The sequence below is a fragment of the Chaetodon auriga genome, chromosome 6 (genome assembly GCF_051107435.1).
Source record: "Chaetodon auriga isolate fChaAug3 chromosome 6, fChaAug3.hap1, whole genome shotgun sequence".
Classification (NCBI taxonomy): Eukaryota; Metazoa; Chordata; class Actinopteri; order Chaetodontiformes; family Chaetodontidae; genus Chaetodon; species Chaetodon auriga.
In genome coordinates, this window is record NC_135079.1 from 23,425,735 (window position 1) to 23,453,049 (window position 27,315).

A 27,315-nucleotide genomic window follows, 5' to 3' on the forward strand; every position below is an offset into this window, starting at 1 on the left:
TTGTTTGAGCGTTGTAAACATTTGTGAGAAGTTATATGTCAAGAGAAAATAGCATAGTAGCTTTTTGATGCCAGATTATTTTACTAATTACATTATAGATGCAGTATGTATTTTCCACGGCTAACCTTGTTTTACAGGCATAACTAAGCAGTTTGTGAGTACATGCATACATGCATGTTTTATTTTCATGAAAAACTTGTATGTCTGCCAAACTTTACCTTCAGTATGTGAAGATGTATGTGTGAGAGCTCAGACTTGAAGACCCTTCTAAAGAGGGGAAGATGCAAAAAATGGCTCTAGCATTATTTGAATTCACAGGACAAACTTAGAACAACATGTGTATCACATATGTTGACTTTTTTTGATGCACAGGACTAAAATATGGAAACCAACTGCTTTTCTTATGATTCAGTGTGGAGGATTTGGAACAAATGTGACTTTGGCAACACCTAGTGGTGATATAGAAAAAAAAACAATGCTGTGGCAAGTGAATAGTACTAACTCCCCTCTAGAGATCTGACTCTGGAGCCCAAGACAAAGCAAACAAGCGTAGCTGCTAACATGGCTAACAGCTCACAGCCACAGTGATGCTTTGAGCTAAATACTAATGGCACCATGCCAAAATCCTGTCATGGCGTGTCGTGGCTGCTGATGTTTATTTTTTGCTTGTGGCATGTCTATGAGTGATTCTCTCGTCTCAGAAGTTAAGAAAGATATTTTTCCAATGCATGATATTCTATAAAATAAATAAGGAAATATATAAAAAACCTAGAGTACATGTAATTTTGTCCAGGTGTCAACATTAGATTTGTTTAATTGCTGGTGTGTAGCAACAGGCCTCTAATCTGTCTGTAAAGGTTCTGCTTTATCCAAGTCCTGGTACTTCTGCTTTAAAAGCAGTGCTTGTAAAGCACTTGCCTGACATGTTTTTGTAGCCACAGATTATCTGAGGTTTTAAACCAAACTGCAGTTGCCCTGGAGCATCTTTAGGTGTGTGTGTTTTAACACACACGGGGTTATAGAAGCCGGTGGAGCAGTAGGACCCTGGGCTGCTGCTGCAGCAACAGAAAGCAGAGAGCGGGCAGCAGGGAGGAGCCTGAACATAAACCAAGCAACCCTCCACACCCTGCAGTCTCAGGAAGTTCCTCCGCATTCCTGCCATAGACACACACACACACACTCACACACACATACACACACACACACACACACACATACATAGACAGAAAGCTGGGAGGAACCACACACCGAGGCTGGGTAAGTGTGTGCAGAGAGTGAGAGTGTTATTCCTCGTTTCTTTTCAGGAACACTGAGTAGATGTTGCCTTCATGTTCATCTGAGTGTGTGTTCAAACAGGAGTCTGGAGGGGGTGTAGGCCTTCTGTAGGACTGGAGACCAGAACCTCATCATCAACGTTCTGACAGGTGTTGTATTTCCTGACTCATCTGTCTTTCACTGTATATGTGCCTCACCGTCTCTGTTTAAACATAACTCAATCACGAAGGGAGGGACGCTACCACTTTCAGTTCTGTGTCTCTCCTCCATAAGTTTGTCTGTATGTCAGTAAAGCTCCAAGCTCAGTTGCACTGCAGTTGAAACAAAGGAAGCTCTTTTATCTGCTGTTAGTGTCAAAGTAACCGCTGTTTCCTGCAGAGAAACTGAAATATTCAGTGTAGATTCTTTCCTGAATGGAGAAGCAAGTCAGTGAAATACCCGTGGGAACGAGAGTACCCCTTTGTAAATACATACAAAGAATCATGCAAAATTATTCCTAAAAAATTGCATGTTCAGTCTCACATGCAAATCTAATGGCTCCATAACAGTCTAATGTTGGTTAGTGTAATAGCTGGTTATGCAAATAGAGTAATGACAAATGAAAATAGTAATTGCCAATATATGACTGCACTCAGATATGTAAATGAAGGTCTGATGCAGCATATCAGAAAGGACCGTAGAAGGCGAGGAAGAGATTGGTGGCACACAACAGAGACCTTTAACGAGACGATAAGCTTATCATCATTTTGTCGTTAAACCTGGGCTTGTACTGGAGGTTAAGATTATATTGCCAACATTTTTCAGTTTCTCAGACCAGCACGAGTTATGACTGTATCTTTTACCTTCAGTGAATATGTTTACTTGCATAAAACATTGTGGATTTTGGCCTTATTCCAAAAAGGACAATATTCCTACTAAGTTGCATTTAGTTAGCAAACTCTTTCATAATAAGAAGGCGTGCTTCTCCTTCCTACCTGGTCTTGTCTTTTGTACATGCACCCAATAGTTCAAGACATCTCAGTGAAAAAAGTTCAAATATCAGTGGAACTCAAGAAAAAGTCAAGGATCACTTAAGTCAGTAGGCTTCATCCTCCAAGCAAACGTCTAATCTAAAACTGTTTTGTGAACATTTCCCCTCAGTCTCACCATGAATAAGACAGGCGCCGATGAAGGAGGCGACGGCAGCAGTGGTGACACAGCCCAGCAGCCGGAGGATAAGACTCCAGCAGGGAAGGCCAGACCGAGTGCTGGCAGTATCGGACCGGGATGGACTAAAGTTAGCTGCCCCTGCTGTGTATCGGAGCGTGTGGAGCCGCTGGTTGTGGTGAAGCTTGGAGAGAAAGTTCGCCCTGAGACGAAAAGGTGGCTGATCAGACTGATTGGAGCTCCTCAGAAAGATGGAGGTGAGGGCTGCAATAACAGTGATGACTGAGCAGAGCTCACCTTTCTGTCTGCACTGATTGCAGCCTTGCACAGAAAAACACATCTTTTTTTTTCCCCTAATAAGAATAATAACAAGTTAATAGCCATTTTGTTTCACGTCTTTATGGCTCATCTCACCTTGGTGGAAGTTTCTTAGAACACTTTTTATTTTTATTTTTAAGCTATTGATCCCAAAGACACTGAATAAGTTTTTGGGGAAATGTGTATAAATGATGACCAAGACACGTCACTCCATTGTCTCACCCCAGGTGCTGCATTACTGGCCCACCCGGGCGAGGAGGCCAGTGGTGACATCATTGTGATCTCTGCCCCGCGCTGTACGTTACTGAGAGCCACTGAAGAGTTGGGTCTGTGTAAGACTTACTGCAATGACAACATGGAAGCCTTCTCCTACAACGACAGAGACAATTTTAAAGAATCAGGTACAGCAGTGGAGCGTTGAATGTATTCATGAACATGCTGAAACCATATCATGAGAGAGGGTGTGTATGTCAATACTTTAGTACAGCATTAACCACACAAAGACAATGAAAAATGTATGATCACATATGGATGTGGAAATAAAAGGGCAACAGGTAAAGTGTTACCGGCTCAGTGTTCACCAGCTGTTAAAGGGCCTGTGTCCGTTTGGGATTTCCCACACTCTGTCAATCTTTAAAGGTTTATCATCTTATTTTGTTCCTCTAATCAAACTGAAGTGTCTTGTTGCAAAGCCATAAAGCTAAAGCTTCCTAATACATGAAAAGCCTGGCAGGTGCACACGATATGAAGTTCAGTTGTGTTGTGTTTTTCCGTTGATTGTCTGTTCAAAACGCACCACATCTGTGTAGTGAAAATCTTGCAAATTTTCATTTTGCTCTTACCAACAAAATACCCACAAAACTATTGACAGTCCCATCAGTCTCAGCTGTGCTTTGTGTTTCTTTAATTAGCCAAATTTGACACAGATGACACAGTACCATGGTAGCATGCATGATACAGTACATATTAAACATCTACATGCTAATGTCATTGCGAGCATGTTAACATGCATTTAGCACTCATTCACAGAGCTGTTAGCATAGCTACAAACTCTTAGTTTTGTTCTTTTCAAACCTGGAATTTTCACTCCTGTGTTTGCTGGTGTTCATGCATCGCTGTCTGTATCTGTGCGTCTGTGTTTACTCATGTGTGTGACAGACAACATGGAGGCGTTTCTGACCCTGGCCGAGCGGCAGTACATCATCAAGTATGAGCTGGACGGTCTGCGGGCTCAGAGGGACCTGAGAATACCCGGCCTGTCCGACGGCTACACGCTGCATCACCGAGACAACATCTGTGAGTGCTGTCACTGTGTGTTCGCATCAGACAGGATGCACACGCTGGAAAACTACTAGCTGAGATGAATGCTTTGTTATTGAAGCAGTGTGAAGACTATACCACAGTGGGTGGGTTGATTTGTGTTTTTCCGTTTCTTATTTAAGTTAATCATTTTGTTGAATGCCTTTGGGGCTGTGTTTAGAGTAATCTGAAGTAGAGTGATGTTACCTAGCGTCCCCACATTCAGCCAGTAACCAGCAGTACTATGTGTCTCTATGTCTTGCTGACCTCAGCTGTTCTTCTCTCCTCGCATTCGATCAAGAAATTGCTTCAGTCAGCATCAGCGTCAGTGTGTGTGGCGTACAGTACGTGTGTGTGTGTGTGTGTGTGTGTGTACAATATGTGTGGATTAGTTGTCGCGTACTGGGAAGCCTGTCCCTCTTTCACCCATGTTCCTGAGTCACTGTGTAGCTTTGACGTCATGTGTGTAAAACTCCATGTTGTTGCAGGGCAGAAGCTCAGGTCAGCTGGTGTTATTGTGGACACATTTCCCCTCCACAACCCAGACAAACTGAAGGATCTCAGTGAAGCCTGGTACTCTGGGAATCAGCTGGTTCAGCCACTGGGTGGGTGGAAACACAACACACACACACACACACACACACACACACACACACACACACACACACTGGCACATGACTTCTCATACGCACAAACAAATATGGCGTTTTTCTGCCTTCTCACTGCCTCCTCTGCACTGGATGGAGGCGTTATTTTTTGGGTGGTTCTTCTCATCATTTGGCACACTTGAACTCAAGGATCAACTGATTAGTATTTGGTGGTCAAAGGTCAAAGGTTGTTGTGTCCTCACAAAACATGTTCTTGGCATTAACTCAAGAATTGTTGGTCTAATTATGACAACATGTCACACAAATGTCTCATAGGATAAAATGATGAAGTGATGAGGTTTTATATCCAAAAGGGCAGCTTCACTGTCACATCATAAAGTTCTGCGAAAGCATCATTCAACAGCGTTACTCAGGGAGAGAAGGGGTTAACTGGTTGACTGGTTGATGGAGGCACACAGCCACAAGGTTGCAATTCTAGTTTCATATTGAGAGGAGTCAGAATTTACACTCGATGGCTGTGTGGTTGACAGCCTCTGTTTCTTGCCCGGAGGACAGTTGAACTTTGGATACATTCACACCTCTGTCTGCTGCTCTATCCAGATTCAGTCAATGGGTATTTTGGAAGCTCTGTGGCTTTCTACTTCAGCTTCCTGGATTTCTACACCTGGTCTCTGCTCCTACCAGCAGTGCTGGGCCTGTCCATCACATACTTTTCAGGTAGGTGTGTGAATTTCTCATTTATTTTTGTTAGTTGTTACAGTGTGTGGCATTCGTGACACGTTTAGCTCTCAAAAACCAATTTTCACAAGCATGTTCATTTCTTATTTTGGCACAAGGTTTCACACTAGAGGACCTGTCCACATCTTGCTAAGTATGTTTTAGCGATAACACCACATATTACAAGGTGAAGCAGGTATTTGAGGTTGAAATGGTTCAAGACTCTGAATAGTGAGGAATCATGAAGCTTTATGTTAGTGACGTGCCAACAGCTTGTTCTTTTCCACAAGATTTAACACCAAAAGATAACAAATGGACAAGAGAGGACTGCAACAAACCAAAAGTCTGCCAGGCTAACAGCCCTGTGAGGCTTTAGGACTCATTATAAAGAGAAACCTCGCTTTTATTTAACTGAGAGCTCAGTTCAGCGCAAAACAAAGCAAAGCAAACAATTAGTGGGTGTAAAGACAAACACATTAGCTGATAGCTTTTGGCATAGTAGCATGTTATCTTGCAAATTGTTAGCATGCTAAATTCTATTCTGCACAGCAAGGTGCAGAACAGTATGCTGTATATGTATTGGTTAACTCTGATACCAAGCTAACCAGTAACTAAGGCTGATGGATGATGTGTTGTGCTCAGGCTTTGTTCAGTGCACTGAGAGCAGCTCTGAGTTCTTCTTGTCCATCACAGGTGAGGTTCAGAGCGAGGTGGAGGAGTCACTCTCAGGCTCAGGGGAGGTCACACATGATGAAGATGACTCTGGACTCGCGGTCAGCGGTCACATGATCCAGGCGGTGTTCAGCATGCTCTGGTCCACAGTGTTTATGGAGATGTGGAAGCGTCGGAGCTCCTCCCTGTCCTACCGCTGGGGGACCCTGCACCTCGCCGAGCGCTTTGCGGAGCCCCGGCCTGGTTTCCACGGTGACATTGGGGTCAACCCCGTGACAGGCCGTGTGGAGCCGCTCTTTCCTGACTGGCAGAGGGACCTGCGTATGGCACTGGTGTCAGTCCCAGTGGTGGGCCTGTTTCTAGGTAAAAGTTGAATTTTAACTTTGAGTTGAGTGAATAGTTCATGTCACAGAGCTGAGAGGTTCCATGATATTCATCAGTTGCTTAAATTGATACCCAAGGAAAAGAAATGGTTTTCAAAGGTCTGCTGAGCCATGAAACATGGCAGCACTTCAATTCAGATGTGGTAGACGTATGCTCTGAAGTGCAAAACCTCTTTTGAGGCCTTCTTCTCTCATCATGTCCCCTGTCCTGTCACGTCTCCTCCTGCAGGACTGGTGGTACTGGGAATGCTTTGTTTCTACTGGGGGGAGGCCCAGGTGCAGGAGCTGCAGAAGGACTGGGACTCCCTGCTGTCTCAGACTTTGGTCTACATGCCCTCAGTGCTTCACATCGTCTATACAAACGTGTTAGCAACCGTTTACAGGATTGTGGCACAGTCTTTGACTGAATTTGGTGAGTAAGACAGAGGGGATGCCATGGAGAGAATAAAGGATCATGGATTTATCAACACAGTAGTGATGATATTTTTGTTGTACTGATGGTGGTAAACAGTGAGAATTTGTGGCAAAGATGCTGTCAGCTGAGGAAAGTGGTTATGGGAAGGAGACAAGGACACTAAGAGAGAAAAGAGCTGATGATAGTACCAATAGTGCTGTTCATAATGCTTATGATTAGCCATTAATTAACCTTATATTTCCCTTTAGAGAACCACAGAGAGGAGTCTGCCTATGAGAACCACCTGACAGCCAAAGTGTTGGTGGTCAGTTCCTCCTCTCCTCTCTAACCATTAGCTCTTCCCTGCTCTTTACCCAGCATGCCCCTTTTACCAGGTTCTTTTCTCTCTTCCCCCAGTTCACCTTCTTCAACTACTTTGCAGTGCTCTTCCACATCGCCTTCTTCAAGCAGGATGTGCCTTTGCTGCGCAAGGTAACAGCTGAGCTCTGCAAATCCAGACAACATGTCATCCCCTGATCACTGGGGTTATATTCTCAGATTGGACAAAGCTCCTCCAGAGCAACAGAGGACATTAAACAACTGTTTTCACAGGCTGAGCAGCAGCCTGGCATTGGCTTTGTGTTAGCCGTATGCCTGTTGGAAGCCTGAGTGCAGTATTACCAAAAAAAGTCATAGACCGAAGTAAAAAAGGCTTCCTGAGCAATAATAAATTCCCATTTCTCTTTGTCTAAAGCGTCTAGCGTCTTTGCTGATAGTGACCCAGCTGGTGAACCAGGTGACAGAGGTGGTCATACCCTTCCTGGTGGACCGGTTCATCAGTGCCCCCCATAGGACAGAACATGAAGACGACCCAGAGGAGGACAAATTTAGAAAACAAAGCACTCTCCCTGCCTTCCCTGTGAGTGTACAGTAGTCAGAAATAGTGAAAAGCAGGGATTGGACTACACTCTGGCAGTGTGTGACACAGCTTCTGGGTTTGTCACAGGGCTTGTTTGCAGAATACATCGAGCTCCTGGTGCAGTTTGGGTATCTGAGCCTTTTCTCCTGCGTGTATCCTCTGACGGCCGTACTGCTGCTCATCAATAACCTAACAGAGATCCGATCGGACGCCTACAAGATCTGCAAACTCTTCCGCAAACCCTTCTACCCTCCTGTGGCAAACATGGGCGTGTGGCAGGTCAGCAGAAAACACAAGGCACAACAGAATTGAGACACAGCCGGTGTGTCACACTCAGCCAGTCATGAGTGAACACTTCATGTCATTGTTTTGTGTTTCAGATCGCTTTCGAGGTCCTGAGTTTCGTCTCCGTCGTGTCCAACTGCTGGCTGCTGCTGCTGTCACCACGGTTGCAAAAGATGTTTCAGGAGGGTGGGATGAGCAGCACAAACATTCTGCTGCTGGCTGTGCTGGTGGAGGTATGAAGGAGGATGGAGAAGTCATGGTGAGAGTCACATGAAAAACAATCACATCTGCGTGTGATCCTCTGACACCTTTACCTCCGTGTGTGTTTTCAGCACGTGCTGATCTTGGTTAAGGTGGTTTTGGCGGTACTGATCCCTGATGAACCAGACTGGATCCGAAAAAAGAGAGAGCATATTGAGTACACCTCCATGCAGGCCTTGAGACAGCAGGTTAACCCCCTTACATTTTATTTTTTAGCACTGTACTGTTTCTCTTCTCTTTCTGTGTGATAATGTTTCTTTCTTTTCTTCCAGAAGCTGACTTCTGTTGAGTCCTGATCGGGTTTCAAAGTGTTGGGTTGATGCTTTATGTTGTCCTGTGCTGAGCTGCTACAACCAGAAAATACAGTACCAACCTCGCAATGCATACTCCTGTGCCTCTATTGCTCCACTGTATACTTTTAAAGTGTTTCTGCTGCCCTCACTCAATAACATGGTGCTTCTGCAGTGTACGCCCTTTGAAACTGCTAATATTAGAAAGGAAATGGAATGCACTGGTTATGTGTACAGATGATAAAGGAGGCTTTCACAGAGTCTGTTCACATTTAATGAGGAGAAGCTGAAGAGCTCCTGTAAAGTCACTATGGCTACAGTATGCACAGTCAATATTTACAGTAGTGAGAGACAGGAGAGAGTATTTGATGTCAGTGGCAGGGTCACAGACTGAAAAAAGGGCCGAAAACTTGACAAAAATGTTCCAGCTTTTCAGGAGTGTGCAGTGCTATCACTTAGTAATAAGCTACCGTTTGTGTTCAGGAGGACAGTGTCATCATTGGAGTGATAATCATTAGACAAAAAAGCGAGAAGTCGAAATGAAAGTCGGTCATTAAAGGTGCAGTGTGTTGGATTTACTGGGATCTATTGGCAGAAATGGAATAGAAAATTCAGATTTTTTCTTTTTATTAATGGATAATCACCTGAAACTAAGAATCATGTTTTGGTACCACTGTAGTACCTCCTACATGCTTGGAAAGGAAGGGGTGAGACAAGGAGTATTCAGTTGGTTGCAATCTGTAATCTCACCACTAGATGTCACTAAATCTGACACACTGGTCCTTTAAAAGTGGCTTAAGAATTATCACAACAGCAACAGTGCAGCTGCACTCAGCTCAGCAGAGCTTTTTAGCATCTTTTAGTTCATTTCCAGCCCACAACTTGACTGTTTTGATTCACTCTCACTGCTCTCATTAACCTGTATTCAGCTGTTTTCAGTGAAAAAGGTCTGATAAACCCACTCTATACTAGTTGCTCAGCACCAAACAGCAGACAGGCAAAGTTATCTGGTGACAATAGTGGAGCATTTAGCAGCTAAAGAACCAGATATTTCCCTGTGGAGTTGGTAGAGACTCAAAAGAGCTAACAGGAGAGTGAATATTGGACTCACATTCATCAGATGACCAGACTCATGACTCCAAATGAATACTAATGTTGATCCGTGTCTGCTGGATGTGTAGATAAGTAAGTGTTTTCCATATCAACTGTATAAGGGGATAATATGTTAATGCTCTTTGCAGCTTGTTGTGCTGTCCCCAAGTGCCCAAAACAATCAATTTTTGCAGCTTTAATTTCAGTAAATCCTGATTTTGTCTATGGCTCCATCAAAAAGAGGCAAACATGAAAAAAGTGAAATATTGACCTTTTTTTTTGAATGTATTTATAAATGTTCATCAATAACAGATTTATTGTATGTTATTGTGCTACATTCACTTTTTTGTCTGAACTGACATTTGCTTCTGGTTGAGCAATGACCAGGAAATGTTGCACTTGTCACTCCCTTCATGATACTGTCCACTCCTTAAATAATCCCAGTGTGATTATACTGACATGTGACATCTGTCACAGGAGATGAGAGCAGTTAGCTATGTGCCAAGATTTGATTTGCAGTGAAAATGATGGGTGGCTACCAAAGAACTGCAATGTGCTTTGCAGTTAGAAATGTATTATTTTTATGTTTCAGTTTTTTGAAGTGTCAGTCTTTACTGACTCATTTGTTTATCTGCTGTGTGCCTCTAACAATGACTGCTGGACTTCACTGTGCAGCAACAGTTAACTCACCAAATATTCTGACACTTAACATTCATACAGTGAGAATTATTTAACTGATCACTCTTAACTGCCAGCAGATTTGACTTAGTACGATGAATATCATGGGGAAGTTACTGTTTTTAGGTGTTAGTATTGTTTCCAGCCACCAGGAGGCACTATACATTAAACATTTTACTCCACATGCTCCTCTCACTTTTCTCCAGGCCTGGTGGCTTCAGAAGGGCTGCTTCAGTAAAGATGCAGCTTTATATGTGCACTGCTAACACGAATCATAGACCTGTGTGTGTGTGTGTGTGTGTGTGTGTGTGTGTGTGCGCGTGCGTGCGTGTGGCCAGTCCTTGGACCAGGGTTTAGGGTCAGACACAGAGGTGATGATGTTTGCTGGTTGTCCTACAATAAACTCACAGAAGAAATCTGGTTGTTGTTGTGTCTGCTGGCTGATTTATGCTTTGTTCCAGTTCTCTGTCCAACACTGTGTTGGTAATTTAGAGAATGCACTTTGTTTGTCCTCATATGAACATTTGGCTTATCATCAAATAAAAGAGCAGCATCACCTGAGGTATTAAGGGCTGAAAAGCACAGCCAGATTAAGCTACTGTGAGGCCCCCCAGGCAAAAATGAAGTCTGGGCTCCCAATGACCCCCATTCTCTCTGTGCGTCATCATTTCAGCTGATACTGTCGTTAGTAGTGCATATTTTGAAACGTGCAATGTAGTGACATACAGTGACTCTAGGGTTTTTGGGCCTCTGGGGGTCCGGGGCCCCAGTTGCTCACATTGGCTGGTTGGTAATCCAGCCTTGTTGAGAAGGGAATATCTAGTTTCTGGTGTGTTTGGGAGAAGCTACACTGTACAGTTTCCTTGTGTACATTCTCTATGAAATCAGCACACTGCACACACTCATCGTGTTGATTTAATCCATTTTAATAAATAAATAGAGAAAATAAGTTCATGGCTCCATAGAGATGTGGTCCTAGTTACAATGCAGGTCAGTAGACACAGACACACTGAGGAGAGACAGGCTGCAATCACGCAGGAACAGATAATGGGATTTTATCCCTCTTCTGCACAGATTTTATGCTTCTACGGCTGATGAATATGAGTGATAATCAGATTTTTTTTCACGTGATGTCCGCTCCTTGTATAGGCAGGGAGCATCCGATCACAGGTCACAAGTTAAAAATCCAATTTGTTGTCCCCATGAAGCTGCAGTGACCGACAGGAATAAACTGTGTTTGCTGAACTATAGGAGGAAGATGTAGCTTATTGTACAGCTTTGGCCTTCTTTAACTTTAAATATTATACACTTCTTATCCCAGCTTCAAAAGAGGAAAAACACAGTGTGTATGAGAAAATATAGAAACTCACAGAGCATTATATGGTCAAATAATACCATCTGAAGGGACTCAGCTACATATTAACATATGACCGTCATGTGGTCTAAATGACCAGTAAGTCCATCCATCAGTCCCAGGATGCTGCTTGTAGAAAGCTACCATTAGTCAAACTGTGTGCAAATCCTCACTGCGTGGGTTACGTCAAGTTACACGAGAACAATGTCCTGTCAGATCCAAGACACATGGAGGTACAGTATATTGTGATAAATAACATTAATAACATGCACAAAGTCAGATATCTCTTCAGGGAATGAATATCTTTGTCACGTCTTAAAGAAAACCAAGGAACTTCGTATTTGCACACCCAAAATAAAACTGTTATGATCAAATATTATTAAACTGTTCAGTGTGATTAAAAAGAACAAGTTCAAAATACAATGGAAGACCTGCATCCCAATCATTGATCTTATCAATAGTATTATACAGTATGTTAGGAAGTCATTCTATCAGTAAGACTTTAGGATTCAGAGAACAGAAAGTCATATCATCATCTCAGTCTTAGGCATACGTTACACAGTATCATATCATTTCATATAACAGTCGCAGTCCTTCTTTAATAGAGCTTATATCAAGAGCTTTTAAACCAACGAGAGAAGCAGGTTGTGCAAAGGGAAGAGGAAACGAGTGCTACCCTGTAGCAGAAGCTGGTTTAGAGTTTATTCTAATTTATATCTTATACAATATGAAATCATGAATCTACTGAGTGTGAGACCATTTTGACTTTTGGAGGTTTTTACAGTCATAACCAAAATGACAGAGTGGCCATGTACAGCATGAAACCCATTTTATCATTGTAGGCACCTTTTAAACAAACAAAACAGACTATAGCTTATTCCATAAGAACTGTAGCAGTCACCATCGTCTCTCTTCAGCCTCCCTCCTTCCTGTAGGTCCAGTACTAAGCTACACATTGGACACAGTCTAGTCATTGTAATTCTATGGATGCTCCTGTACACAGCAGCAAATGCATGAGGGTCTACTAAGTCTGACTACTGTGCTGTACACCACGTCTAGCTTAACACAATGTTTATTACATGAGCACAATGCTAGAGCTGAGTGCTTGTAGGGATGAAGCTGAACATGTCCCGTCCTGTAACACTGGGTGCTTGCATGCTGAGGGCCTTTGCTATCAGGCCTCAAAGTGTCTGCAGCAGAAAGGCTCAGCAGGGAGCTCTCACTGCCAAACAGCCTGCATGTCCCAGGTGGGTAGCACATCACAGGCAGCACCCAGGCCGCTTTCACTTATAGCACATGGCAGCAGTTGTACTGAGCCAGCGGCAGGATCTTGGGCTTGTTATGTGTCGGTATGTTGAAGGCCAGAGCTTTCTCACACAGAGGGAACTGAAAAAGTCTATCGCGCAGCTTTATGCTGTGTCGTTTCCCCTGCTCTGCCTTTGGGGCAGCCTCATCTCGGGTCCCCAGTGCATTGTGGGGTTGAGATTTGTCTGTGACGAGGTCATCTCTTCCATCCTCCTCTGTTTTCTCGTCTTGTTCTCCTTCTCTTCCTGTCTTTGGAGCCTCCCTCTCATTCAGGATGAGTCTGGCTGAGGGCGCAGGGATGGAGGATTCAGGGAGGAGAGGAGGAGGTTTGTTGGTGTTGTTGTTGGGTTCCGTCTCCTCGTCGTTTCCTTCCTCTGGGCTGGAGTCTGGCTGCCCCTGACAGCACGGTACCCCCAAACCAGGCAGAGACGATGGTGGGACTTCAGGTGTCTTGCTGACCGGCTTGTCTCCATGACTGACTGGCTGGTCTGAAATCACACAGCGACTGTCTTCTTTCTCCATCTCCATCTGCACAATTTCTTCCTGCTCCTCCTCTTCCTCCTCCATTTTCTCCACTGATCCTCCTAATTCTTCTTCTTGTTCCTCTTCCCTGCACTGTTGAATAACAGCTCCATCAAGCATCTCCTTAGCTTCTCTCTCAGGCTCCTCGACTAACACAGATGCCACACCCTCACCCTCTTCTGCCAAACTACCCCCCTGTTCCTCCTCCTCCTCCTCCTCTTCCTCCTCTTCTTCTTCTTCCTCACAGATCTGCTGTAGCGCAGGCAGGTTTTTGAGGACGGGAGGCTCTTCGGCCGGAGGTGGACGAAGTGTGAAGGTGAGGCTGGGCTGCCAGGGTCCAGGGAAAGGCTGCTGAGCGGGGGGCCTTGCAGCCAGCAGGTCCCCACACTCAGGTACTCCTGAGCGGGGAGAGCTGGGAGAGAGGGCCCCTGAAAGCCAGTGTGGCGGGGCCTCTGGGCTGAGGAGGGCGTTCTCCAGCCCCTGTAGCCAGTGATGAGCCTCGATCTCCTCGAGCGAGGCACGCCGAGACGGATCCTTCTGCAGCATCCTGGAGATCAGACTGACAGGGAAAATGACAGAGAGGTGTTTACATTTCGTGGAAAGGACATGAGCTGAAATGTGCTTGCTTTAATTTCGTAGCTATCAGCTATTACAGCAACGGAATCGACACAGAGAATGACCTGATTTAGATGTGATTCTAGGCCATCTCCACACTTCTTACTGAAACAGCCTGTATGAGTTTCTAATTTCCAGGAGATTGTTCTGATCTATTCTGCTCCTTTTCTGAGCTCGATCACCATGTGACTGAGGGCGAACTCATATGACAAGTGCTGTGTCAGATGCTCCAGGATATGTTTGCAGACGCAGATGATCTAACAGACCACTTACCTCCTAGCAAGCACATGAAAGCATTCATTCAGGGATCTTTGCTGGCGAGAACAGCATGCAGATACAAGCTGCTGTTTCACACACGCAACCTGTGCTGCTGTTGGTCTCTTTTATGGCATGTGCAAGTATTTTTAAACCACCAATTTCACCACCCTGTGTGTTTACATGCTCATGTTTAAAGAATGAGGCAATTTCATTCAGATTTTTCTCATCATCCATACATCCAATCCCATTAAAAGACCAAAACAGTGTGTTAGTCTGTCTGCCAATACGTTCTGACTTTGCTTCCCTGTACATCTTTAAAAAACAGCTCACAAACATATCGTTTCATTTGTAAAAAGGCTCAGTAATGTCCTAAAACAGCTGGCACTCTAGTTATTTGCAAATGTTACTTCAACAGGATTAAATAGTGCAACAGTGCTCTACCTGAGTATTTAAACCATCATAATGGTGTAAAACACAACACAAAACTGAAATTAGTACAAAGACAGCATACTTAATGTTTGCTTCATTAATTTTTATAAATGTCTGTTTATTCTGAATCTGGTGCAGCAACACGTTTCAAACAAGTTGGTTCAGGAGCAACTAACGACTGGGAAAGATGTGGAATGCTCCAAAAACACCTGTTTGGAACATTCCACAGGTAAACAGGCTGATTGGTAACAGGTGATAGTATCATGATTGGGTATGAAAGGAGCATCCTGGAAAGACTCAGACGGAGAGAGGTTCACCACTTTGTGAACACATGATTGGATGAAGGATTTTACTACATGGACTCAGGAACACTTTGTTAAACTGATGTCAGTAAACACAGTTTGTTTGCAAATGTTTGTATTCTGTTAACATTCATGCTTTAGACAGCGTCCCAACTTTCTTGGAAGGGTTTCTGCAGGATTCCCCGAGTTAAATATAAGTCTTTTTAAATACCAGGTACAATGGGCTTTAATAGCTGTTTCACTGTTACACTCATCATTCATGTTCAAAATCAGTCTAAACAATACGGCCTTGAATTATTACATTTTGTCAATACTTCTCAGCAGTCTAACAATAATGCCTAATGATTAGTTAATTAAATGAACATGACCTGCATAACCTGCAGAAAATGGGTAGATATATTAACCTATCAAGCATGACTAATTGACTTAAGTTGATGTAAATTTGGCTAAAATCAACATGAGTTTTCTCACTACTGCAACTGGCAGCACTGACAGTGTTTTACTAGAGATCTGATGGTGTGGACTGGACTGACTGAAGACTTCTTAATACCTTCTACCACCCTGCTGATACCCTGTACCTGCATTTGGATTTTATTAGCAAATGTAAAGGTTTCAGCATTTTTTGTATGTGTATCTGAAGTTTTTATTTGGATTTGGTAAATGCCTGCCAACTGATTATCCCTCTGTTAAATCAATAGTGAGCCGTGTACTTATCTGGAAGAGTGTGTTCTGTGGTCTTTATCTCAGAGTAATGTCATTCACTCTCCAAAGCTGCTGCAGGAATTCAAACTGTACTGACGTCTACCCTGCAGTCCTGTGAGCTGAAGACAGTGTGTGTGTATGTGCATGTGTGTCTGTGTGCACGTGTGTGTGTGTGTGTGTGTGTGTGTGTGTGTGTGTGTGTGTGTGTGTGTGTTTGGATTAGAGGTGCAAGGAGTATAGGAGAAGTGAGAAGACACACAAGTACATGTGAATATTTTGTTCCTGGGGTGTGTTTTTGTTCCTCTGACAAGACTGAAACTGGTTTATGGTTCAAGGACACACATAGTTTTATATTAAAGAAAACAACAGCCTATATTTGATAGCTAACACTCAATGTTCATGATGTGACCACCCAAAAAACGCACGTAATGACAGACACAAACACAAAGTAAATATATAAAATGCAGACTTGGTGCATTCAGGTCACCCAAGCACCCGTCTAAACAGGTATGCTGATGAGTAAGGATGAAGTAATTCAGCCACATATGCAGGAGCCTGACCACGCAATGCTCTGTGAGAGTGTGAATTTTAAACTGGATCCTACAGAGAGCCAGTGAAGAGATCTAAGCGTGGGGCTGATGTATGACCTAGTGAGTCGTCTTGTGGCAGCATTCTGGATTGCCTGCAGACGATCAAGAGCAGACACACTTGTGTTGCAGTAGTCAGTGCGAGATGAGATAAAGGCATGCATAAGCATGTCTAGTTCAGCAGTTCAAAGTGCAGGTTACTAATATTTCTTCAGTGGAAGAAACTGATCAGCTGCTTAACATGGGCGTCGAACCATGATGACTGATCAAGTATTTCCCTTAAATTATGCAGGTTGGAGTGTGCAAGAGAGGCAAGAGGTCCAATAGTTTGCGTTATCATGGGGGCTTCCGTTTCTGGAGCTACTATGAGAGCCTCCGTCTTATCAGCACTGAGTTGAATTTTCTGCCATTCAGTCTCTATTAGCGTGAGGACAGTCTGGGCGCCTGAATAACCTCAAAGCCTCCTTTTAGCAAGAACTACTGTATTTGCAGCAGGGTGGAGAAGCCTCTGAGACAACTAGGCCACTAAAATTATCCACTGAAACGCACACTAATGAGATGATTTTACGGTCAGCAGCTACTTAAGACAGGGTGATCCACCACATCTATTCAAGAGCAGAAAATCTCTGGGAGAGAATAAGCCTTTAAACGAAGAATCAATTTACGATCAAGACATAAAACATTCTTATGGACAGTGGTATCATTCATCAGTACTCACTCTCTGCAGTCGTCTGAAACGTGTTCGGGGACGCAGTAGCGACAGTCCAGAATCATAACCAGAGTCTCGCTGTCGTTGGTTTCCTGGAAGGGAGGGACTCCACACACCAACATGTACAGGATCACCCCAAGAGACCAGATATCTGGAACACGAACACACGCACGCAAAAGCACAAAAATTAGCCTTAAATAGCGAATCATGTCAGGCCTTAAAATAGCCTCCAATGCCTCTGCTTTCAGATCGTATTTAGAATCCTGTGAGCCTCATAGTTCATAAGGGATGTTTAAAAATATTTGTCCTTTTTGAATTGGACTTGAAAACACTGAGCAGTTATTTTCTGCAGCAGCCTACAGATGAGGTGAACATCTCATCCTACACAGCCTGGATTCCATTCCTTTTTTTTCATTTGCTCCTTCACATCTTGGACAGAGGGGTCAGAGGTCAGGGTGAGCAACAAAGTGGCCTTCCTGTCCAAGTTATTCCTCAATGAAGTGAAAAATACAGGAGGAAAGTGCATGAGTAACAGCTGGATGTCCGGTTTTATGTGACTAAAGTGTGAGGCCTGAGCTGCAGACGGCTAGGTTTGGTGTTCTTGACCCCTGACACACACACACACACACACACACACACACACACACACACACACACACACACACACACACACACACACACAGGCTTCCTGGTGCTGACAGACAGTGCTGACAGTGTGTTCTTTTCCCCTCTCCTCCCTTTCCTTCCCCTGCTGCCCCTCCCTCTCTCGTCCTCATACAGACAGTGCGAGGAGGTCCATGCGAACTCCGAACAGCCTGAACCAGGCGAGAACACTGTGGCCGGTTCAAGGAAACACACACACATACACACATACACATGCAGAGGAAAGGGAGCTGGGGGCTGAAGGCCATAACAAACAGGGCTTGTTGTGGTGTTGTGCTATTCTGAGAATGATCTTGCTCTCCTTCTTTTTTTCTGTTTCTCCCAAACACTGGAAGTAGGAACACTGCACATTCTGTTCACATTGTGTGTTAACCGCTAGAAATAAAGCCAGATCATGTATCTAATAAATGCTGCCTCTACACATATCACGTTTGTTTCATGAGGCAGTTCAAGGACAATTAGTTAGTCATTAGTTTTGTTTGTTTTGTTTTGTCATTTAGCTTTATTAACCACAGTAGTGGAGTAGTAGAGCTACATCATAGTAATGTTCATCAGTCAGTCCATCACTCTGATCCAGAAATATCTCCACAACTTTTGGATGGCTAGACTTTGACATTCATGGTCTCTAGAAGAGATGAATGACTTGCTGATCCCCTGATTTTTCTTCTTCCCTCATCAGGTCAAATTTTCTTTGATTTATGACCAAATACCAGCAGAAACATTACGTTCCCATAAACCTCAGCTCAGGGCAGGAAACATGGCCGAAGAGGACACAGTAAACTCACTATTGACGCACCCCATGTTTCCCCTGATGTGAATCAACGGATATGAGTCTGTGGTTAATTCAGCTGTATCTGATCCACCAACCAGCACGTATTTAAGTAAGAAATGGTCATTTCTGAAACAGTCCACCTCTCACTCCCACGGTCATCTGTCACTAAAATAGCACAGATAAACAGAAGAGGCTGTTAGGGAGTTGAGGCAACAAAATCTGTAAAGTTTGTTCTGAAATACAGTTTATCTTTGTGGATAAAATTGATGCTGAATTGAAAAGAAGACTGTTGACATATGTATACTGTCTTGTCTTCATACAATTTAATTATTACTTATTAATGCTTTTGCCTTTGGTGCTCTATGTTTTGCCAGTGCTGCTGCAACAAATGTGTAGGCCAAACTGCGTTGCCCTAAAACTGACTTAATTCCAGGCCTGTCAGCTGTGCTTCGTGTTTAGAGCTAATTAGCAAATGTTAGCATGTTAAGACACTAAAATGAGATGGTAATTAATCAACATGTGAGAATAAGTAAGTATTTTGCCATTTATTATCTTAGACTGAAAATAAATCTTTCTACTTTTCTAAATGTTCCTTTTCTGAGAATATATGTAAGAATATAAGAATAAAGCAAGATTGCTATTGCAATAAACTTGCCAATTAGTTCACACTATTCAAAATAACACATGTAATAGTTCAGCAAGCTTTAGGATGGTGATAGTCATCGCTCTGCAGAAGTTTTATAGTGAGATTAACGAGAAATATTACACGGTCATGTAAGCAAAAATGTGAAAAAAAAAAAAGCCACATGGTCAAACACATGCCTTTGAAAATAAGGTTCTTCATGAAAATAGCCAAAGCAGATCAGACTGCTCTTTCACAATCCAGTAAAAATCCTGCAGTTCATTCAGATGCATATCTTTTGTATCCATAGTCTGTCACACGTACCGGTCTTATGTGTGATAAACATTCAGACTCATGATGGTCCAAACAACAGCCCTCAGTCCTCATCATACAATGTACACTGACGTGCACGCTCACGAGCACACTCATTCCAGTCTGGGGAAGTGTTATGCAACGGGGAGGAGAAGCCACTGAGTGCTGGGAGTGTACTTTTCTCTGCTCGCTGGGGAATATCACACGTTCTCACCATGCATTAGTGGCCTGCTGACAGCACAAACATCAACTCCAGACAGACAGACAGACAGACAGACAGACACACACACACACACACACACACACACACACACACACACACACACAGACACACACAAACAAGCAGGCACACACACTGTTTATATACACCAGATGTAGATAGGATCAATCTAATCAATTTAACTATAAAAGTGTTGAGATACAAAAGCTTCTTCACAGAGTTCAGCAAGTACTGCAAGAAGGAGGGGAGTGAACGATCCTGGTTCTATGGTTGGCTGTGGCCCTTTTCAGGGGCTGCCTCCACAGTGCACATTTTCCACATCAAATATGTCATGAAGGGTCAACGAAACTGGCCCCGTTCCAGAGGGTCCTCCATGTTCAGACAAAAAAATGCAGCCCTTTTTTTTGCCCACAATTGGAGGACAAAAACGGAGCATCCCAGCATCCATTGCATGGTTGGTAACTTATTAAATGTTGCATTCAGGTCATCAGTCTCTAATGAATATAAACTGCATGAACTGGACAGAATTGTGAAGCCATTTTTCTCACGATCTTGACAAATCGAATTATTCCGATAAGATTATCTTCTAACTCAGATGTAATGATCCTGATAAAGCTTTGAAGCAGATGATTCTATGTACATTCATTGAGCATGAAGAGGTGCATTTTTTTTTTTTTTTACCGACAGGCATGTGTAGTTATCTTCTAGTGACTTGAGGCTAGCAAAGGTGGATCTGCCTAAAATTGGATTATTTCTTGGGAATGAGCTGAGCTTCATGGATAATGTGAGACATGTTACTTTAAATATTTGTCTCCTCCTACACCAGCACTTATAATCTTGTAGGAAGCAGACCTTTTGGCCAAAATAAAAGTGGTACTAAAGCAATTCAGTATTACGCTAACATAAAGTTGGGCACATGTGAGAGACAGATTTTTAGGTTTGGAAAGCAACTTTTCTTTCCTGGAGGTCTCAACAAGCCCATCAAAGTTATTTTATCAAACTTTAATTGGGGGAGGTTTTCTGCAATTTCCCCCCAGTGATATGACTGTGTTTGGATTTTGTTCAGAGGGTTAGGCTTAGGCTCAGAAGGATGATTTGTTCTCTGCACTGTGTTTATTAATTCCAACACGTCAAGTGGTGGTGTGCTGGTTCTGAGTTTTACAGGCTCTGGAAAAGTCCTTGTTGATATAAACAGAGCAGGAGCCTTCCGGTTTATATGGAAACACTGACAAAGCGTTTTTGTCTGAAAAGCCTCTCCGGTTATCCAACTATTCCTTGATCTAAAATGGGATGTTTGTAGGGGCTCTCCATGCGCTGCTCTCAGCTGGGCAACCATCACCCTCCACCCTGGAGCGGAGAAAAGAGCGGTGTATACGATGTGGCAGTCAGCCAAAGAGGAGAGATGGAGAGTCATTATTCTAAATGAAACTTTTTGGCTGTGCTTCGATGCATTGCACTTTGTGGACACTGGACAGCACATCTGAGAGCTCTAACCAAACTTGACCTCACACTTTTTTGTACTTTGACTTATTTTGAATCAAAACCTGCCATTTATTGTTTTAGAAAGCAGCTTTTTCTCCCATCAAACTCAAACTCCAAGTGATGTTACATTGTCTGCTTGGCTCAACTGACAAACTAAATAAGACAACTGGACCACATAAAAACAAAACAGGCCCAGGAGAGCAAAGCACATCACCATCAGCCCCTGTTCTTAAAGTCGATGCGTTTTAGGGCAAATCTTTCTATTCTAACCATGTCACAACTACATTCAATGCTATTTACAGCGCATGGTGTAAAAAACTGTGACACCCAGAGAAGCTCATAGTATCTGCCAAATGCACAAGTTCCTCCAACAAAGAACACACTCCACCACAGACCACTTAAGGTCTTCCTCTCTTCTTATCTAACATTTCCTGTGACTGTCTTGCCAAACCCAACTTCTCTGTCATAACATACAGTCATAGTCGTATTTAGATTTTTTCAAGCAGAGCACGCTCATATACGTACATACAAACTGTCATTTGGGGCCTCTTGGTATATGACAAACCAGCCTGACCCAGTTCTGTCCAAATGTTAAGTGCACAAACATGTGACATGCAGACGAGCATGTTCATTTTCAGTAGTGATGACCTTTCACTGACTAAGTGATTTTCTCATCTGTGAACCTAAAGTGAAGCCCAACATTAACACGATGACCTCTGAAAATGTACACATATATACGTGCACGGTAATGGGCAGACGTTATGTAACTGTGGGCAGTGTTTATCTTTGTCAAATGCAGGAGATCTCGTGGACCTTCCTGTCTCTCCTCCACATCATATGACTATCATCAAACACACACACACACACACACACACACACACACACACACACACACACAGTGTCCTCAAACAGAGCACACGTGTATTGTAAAGACTCCCAGCAGTGAAGAAGCCACAGTGAATTAAACAGCAGTCTGTTTATAGACAGAAATATCAAAGAGACACAGAGAGCAGTCTGTGTGTGTGTGTGTGTGTGTGTGTGTGTGTGAGAGAGAGAGAGAGAGAGAGAGAGAGAGAGACGGGTTTATGAGTCACCTTGCTAAGCTGAGATCATTGAGGGACATCTTTTCCTCTGTGCAGCTCAGGATTATCACACACACACACATTACTCTGTGTGCGTGTGTGTGTGTGTGTGTGTGTGTGTGTGATGGAAGTGTACATTATTATCACAGTGATATTACTGTGATATCCACAGGTTGAGTCGTGTCAGAGTAAAATAGAACAGAAGAGTGCACTTGAGTTGAAGTGAAGCAGAAAACAGTCTTGGAGGATGTCATAGTAACACACACAAATAGATTTAAGTGGACGCCCTTCGTATGGACGCTTTTAGAAAGAGGAACTAACATGAGAAAAAGGAACTAATGCAACTCGTGAGTCGTGCTGAAGTTATGGATGCACGTGAGCGATGTTTCTTCATCACCGCTCCTCTTTATAATGAACTTGGTTAACGAAGAACACCATCCCACCGAGACCACTATAAGCAGGCAACATCACAATGCAATATGGGAAAAACAAAACCAGACCTTCTTAAGTAACACTTTCACTGATTCTCACCCATTTGCAACTCACTCTTGCCATCAGCAGTCTTTCCTTTAAAACAAATACAAACTGTACTGTACATGTCCGTCCACAAGAACAGCTCCTAACTGCAGTTGGGATACATTTGTATTCAGTGCAGATGCATTGATAGTCACCAGAATAAATAGCACCCTAAACCTACCAAAATCCAGCCTAGTCCAGCTTAAGACCACCAACCTCCCTGAAGCAGACATGCTGTGTCCTCCACAGAAGACGGGGGACCAAATCCCTCAGTCTTCCTTCTGCTTCTATAATGTCAAATCCCAAAATCTATCAGCCTGCCTCACCTCTAAAGCCACACCGATGCCAGCAGTGCAGACCAACCTTCCTGCTATGGATAAACAGTGATGCATGGTGCTTTCCCTTTCTGCTATCTAAGTCTTTCTCACACACACACATCCACACACACACGTACATAAATGCTTGCTATGCAGTGTGAGAGCCCAGTGGTGAGCTGCAGTGTTTGGTTCCACTGCAGAACGTGCCCAGTTGGCTCATAACTGGCTGGCTTGCTTAGACTGACCCAGATACACACACTAATCCTTTACGGACATACACAGGGATACACACACAGACACACAGATTCATATATACACATAGACACAAACACATATAAGCACACTAATATGGATGGAGCGGGAACACACACACTCTCAGATACAAGAAAATACACAGATATACATACACAGGGTCAAGGGGACATACATGGCCACACGTAAGATCTCACAACGAGAGAAAATGATTAATGCAAACACACACACATACAAACACAAAGACACACACACAATCAGGCTCATACAAACAGGCACAATACAGCCCTGCAGCTGAAATTAGCTATATAAAGTTCATCCTTGACCTTGGAAACACCACATGACAAAACAACTTTTTCGCTGATAGTGTCACATGATCAAAAGCTCCAGAACAGCTACTAAATGAACCTCGAATTGCATCAGTTAAAGTAGACTAGAAGCCTGCACATTCCTGTTTGTCTGAGCCAGGGGTTCCCGGCCTTTTTAGCTTGTGACCCCCCGTCACTCCTGGTTGTGACCAGTTTAACCAAAGAGTGACTTCTTTCCTTGTATTTTCATTCATCATATGTAAAACTGTCCAGTAATGCAGAAGAAAAAATGACAAGTTTAGAGGAGAGTCTGACAAAATTATCCCAGGTTATGATTTCACCAACTCCTAGATGCAACACCACAGCAACAATTGTCTGTTTTTCTCACCCACAGCTGGAGCATCATACTCTTCTCCCAGCAGAATCTCTGGAGCCGAGTACGCCAGCGACCCACAGCTGGTGGCCAACATAGTCCCGGGCTGGAATAAGTTGCTGAACCCAAAGTCCGTCAGCTTCACTGCCCCCTGCTGCGGAAAGAACACCACATTCTCGGGCTTCAGGTCCCGGTGCACCACGTGGAGCTGGTGGCAGTACGACACAGCGCGCACGATCTGGGCGAAATGACGCTTGGCGGTGCCCTCAGCCACGCCTCCCTCATGGCGTAGAATGTAGTCGTAGAGGTCGCCCCCTTCGGCCAGCTCCATGACCAGGTAGAGGGTGGTTGGGGTGTCGATAACCTCGTAGAGGCGAACCACATTGGGATGCTGCACCAGCCTCATACACCTGAAAATAATTAGTAATGATGTTGAGATGATTGTCTCACACGGTAATCTGAGGAATGTTATCTTAATTGTTAATAAGGATGCTCTGAGTGGTGCTGCTTCTTCAGGGAACCTTCGAATGTAAAAAGAAGCCTTGTTTTTTGGTTCCACTTTTGGATCAGATAAGATTCAAAGGGATCACACACAGTCTAAAGTCAACATGTCTGTTTGAATTCCCATTAAATGTGATCTAAAAATAAGACGCCCTCCCACTTTTGTTTTTCTAACCTTCAACTTTTCTTCTCAACCTCTGTCTTTCAGAATAATCATTATTCTTTACCTCACTTCCTGTAAGAGGTGGCTTGTTGCCATAATATCAAGTTTTGTCTTGTCAATCATCTTGACAGCAACCAGTTGCCCGGTGTTGACATGACGAGCCAGTTTGACGACAGCAAAGTGGCCCCTGCCCAACGTCCGTCCCAGATGGTACAGTCCGCTGAGGTCAGAGCGACTGGGGCTGCTCTTGGGGTCGAGATGTCCATCCTGGGCTGATGTTATTTCTCCAGAGGAGTCCATGTTTGGAACAAAGCGGGGATTCGGACGGTAGGAGGGTAGAGGAGGGACTGAACTGGAGGGCTTCAGGAAGATGCACAGATAAAAGGATAAAAAGGAAAAAGGAGACAGGAAATAGTTGTGTCAAGATGTTGAGGACAGAGGGAAGGGGGGGTGCAGGGTAACAAAGTTCCTCATTGATGGGGAGTCGCCTGGCAGGACAAAGAGAAGACACCACAATGAGACAAAATGGCAGCGCTGATGATTTTGGTCTTTGGCCCAAAGGGAAAAGGGCTTAGATGAGGTCAGATGCTGCTAATGCCTCATGCCTTCAAGCACTGGACCAAAAATAGATGATAATACACATCTTTTAACAAAGACAGAGGAGACAGAACAAGTTTTAAATTAAGTAGTGGAGACTAGATTACACTGTATAGAGATTATAACGAGGCCAAAATATTCTCTCATTGTCTGTGATGTTGGAGGGCTGCGTTTGGCTGTGTCTCAAATAACACCCATCCAGCACAAATGGCATGCCGAATCAATACTGTAACAGGAAACCATAATGTATGTATGTGTGCGTGCGTCTTCGTGGATATGTGTTTGTGTGTCATTAGTTTGGCTAAGAGGGTTCAGATGGTGGCATTAGACCTGATGATGTCATCATCAGATCTTCCCCAGGGTAACAAGTTCAGCTGCCATCATCATCTTCATTAGGCCACCACGGTCATCATCAAAGCAGTTACCACTGTCAATTTATGCTACTCGTCCTCATCACTTTCAACGCCTTCTCATCATCATCATCATCATCATCATCATCATCATCACTTATTCATCACTCTATAGCAGCATCAGTAAGACATCAGCAGCCTTTGCCAACACGTTTAAAGCCCTCTGACAGCTTCACTGGCTGAGTGGACACACGCAGGCCTCGCTGTGTTCACACGCGCTCCTATGCTCGCCTGTACCGTCCTATCCGGTTCGAAACACTGCGTAATCTTGCCCACGGGCTGCTACACTTGTGTTCAGGCCAGCTGTTCTCCACTTGGCCTCAACTGCAGTCCCGAGTTGGCACATACGCATGTAGTCATCCTCCTGGCTGCTGCTCAACACCTCCAAACAAACATTACCAACAACCTCGCTGACACTGACAGCGCCACAGCGACATAACGCCGCTGCCGGACCGCAGACTGCGACCCAAACACAGGGACCCCGGTGCCAACTTACCATTGTTGTGCACATATCCCGTCCCTGCGAGCTGTTCAGCTAACGCTTCTTTCTGTCACTCCACAGCCTCACACTCAGTGTCACCGCTGAATTCAGACGGAGAAAATGACAGCGCCGCCTTCTCCTCTTCTTTCATAATACTCCATGTCCGCGGTCCATGTGCGCACATACTTTTCTCATGACCGCCTGCCTGTCTCAATTCATTCCAGAGTCTCGAGCTGTGTGACCGCGCGCCCGCTCCGCAGAAAGAGCCCCACACAAGACGGAGTGGGGACGCAACATCTCGTGCGCGCGCGTGCACGCACATACGCGCGTGTGTCCAGCTTCCTTCTGACGTCAATACATTCCAACTCGCTCCCGCGGCGAAGCAGCAGCAGCAGCCAGCGGCCGCGAGCCTCTCGTACTCAGTGGAGAGAGGAAAACGACTGAATGAATGCTTCGGAAGTCCAAGGAATTATATAACTGACTAATGTGTTTTTTCCTCTCAATAGCAGGGAGGCACAGTGAGCTACACCATAACATACATAATGACCTGCATTCCTAAGATGCTTCTGTCGTAATGACTTTGTCCTTTTGGCCGGAATTCACACAGAAGAGTCAGAGAGCCACGATGGAAATGAGAACTAAAGCAGAAAAAAAGGAAAAAAAAGTTGTTTCTATTTATACCTCTAGTTTGCCCCTAGAGACTGGAAAACTCACATAGCGTTCCTGCACTATCACGATAGGGAGTTTCACTGTGACAAATGTTATTTCCAAATGATTTCGTGTAAATGGAAGTTGTGTGTATGTATCGTCCTGTGTCCATTTGTTTCATCTGGTCTTTCATACAACATCACATCACACTGACATTCACCTCCTTCAACGGACTGTATTTTTGTTGTTATCTGTGGGCTTTTTTCATTGTGATTATATTGGAGGGTCTGCACTGGTCTGCTTGATGATCTCATCCCAGCTGTTCTTTGTTTCATCTCACCAGCCAACCTGCAGGATAATGGGGCCATCTAGTGGCCCTATTCTTTCTTTCTTTCTTTCTTTCTTTCTTTCTTTCTTTCTTTCTTTCAAAATCATATTTACCTGCATCACACACACTGCATGTGGCAACATACAGT

General features: G+C 43.9%; 2 protein-coding genes across 5 annotated transcripts; one reads left to right on the top strand and one right to left on the bottom strand.

The window, feature by feature from the left end:
• The first annotated feature begins 1,119 nt into the window (after nt 1-1,119).
• Nucleotides 1,120-10,726, top strand: ano10b (anoctamin 10b). Of its 3 annotated transcripts, none has more exons than XM_076734155.1 (16): nt 1,120-1,257; nt 1,357-1,424; nt 2,416-2,678; nt 2,967-3,140; nt 3,898-4,035; nt 4,527-4,643; nt 5,247-5,363; nt 6,057-6,398; nt 6,648-6,830; nt 7,082-7,137; nt 7,230-7,304; nt 7,567-7,731; nt 7,819-8,010; nt 8,112-8,249; nt 8,349-8,465; nt 8,550-10,726. In XM_076734155.1, the coding sequence occupies exons 3-16, from the start codon at nt 2,423-2,425 to the stop codon at nt 8,571-8,573; spliced, it is 2,094 nt and encodes a 697-aa protein (XP_076590270.1). In that variant the 5' UTR covers nt 1,120-1,257; nt 1,357-1,424; nt 2,416-2,422; the 3' UTR covers nt 8,574-10,726. The 3 variants fall into 3 exon arrangements, with proteins under 3 accessions (XP_076590270.1, XP_076590271.1, XP_076590272.1); XM_076734156.1 differs by having other exon boundaries at nt 8,553-10,726; XM_076734157.1 differs by lacking the exons at nt 1,120-1,257; nt 1,357-1,424 and having other exon boundaries at nt 2,513-2,637.
• A 521-nt stretch (nt 10,727-11,247) lies between these two features.
• Nucleotides 11,248-26,531, bottom strand: snrkb (SNF related kinase b). 2 transcript variants are annotated; one of them, XM_076732963.1, is made up of 5 exons: nt 26,207-26,531; nt 24,768-25,063; nt 24,055-24,449; nt 17,130-17,271; nt 11,248-14,077 (listed from the first exon to the last, which is right to left on the bottom strand). In XM_076732963.1, the coding sequence occupies exons 1-5, from the start codon at nt 26,219-26,221 to the stop codon at nt 12,979-12,981; spliced, it is 1,947 nt and encodes a 648-aa protein (XP_076589078.1). In that variant the 5' UTR covers nt 26,222-26,531; the 3' UTR covers nt 11,248-12,978. The 2 variants fall into 2 exon arrangements, with proteins under 2 accessions (XP_076589078.1, XP_076589079.1); XM_076732964.1 differs by having other exon boundaries at nt 24,768-25,191; nt 26,207-26,459.
• Between the last annotated feature and the right edge of the window lie 784 nt (nt 26,532-27,315).

Excerpts from the sequence above, each read along its gene's own strand:
- ano10b (XM_076734155.1), top strand. The coding sequence starts at position 2,423 with ATGAATAAGACAGGCGCCGATGAAGGAGGCGACGGCAGCAGTGGTGAC. Across the intron at positions 4,644-5,246 it reads TCAGCTGGTTCAGCCACTGG|ATTCAGTCAATGGGTATTTT; the intron begins GTGGGTGGAAAC and ends TGCTCTATCCAG. Across the intron at positions 8,250-8,348 it reads TGCTGGCTGTGCTGGTGGAG|CACGTGCTGATCTTGGTTAA; the intron begins GTATGAAGGAGG and ends GTGTGTTTTCAG.
- snrkb (XM_076732963.1), bottom strand. Across the intron at positions 24,450-24,767 it reads CACCTCTTACAGGAAGTGAG|GTGTATGAGGCTGGTGCAGC; the intron begins GTAAAGAATAAT and ends AATTATTTTCAG. Across the intron at positions 14,078-17,129 it reads GTTTCAGACGACTGCAGAGA|TCTGATCTCCAGGATGCTGC; the intron begins GTGAGTACTGAT and ends TTTCCCTGTCAG.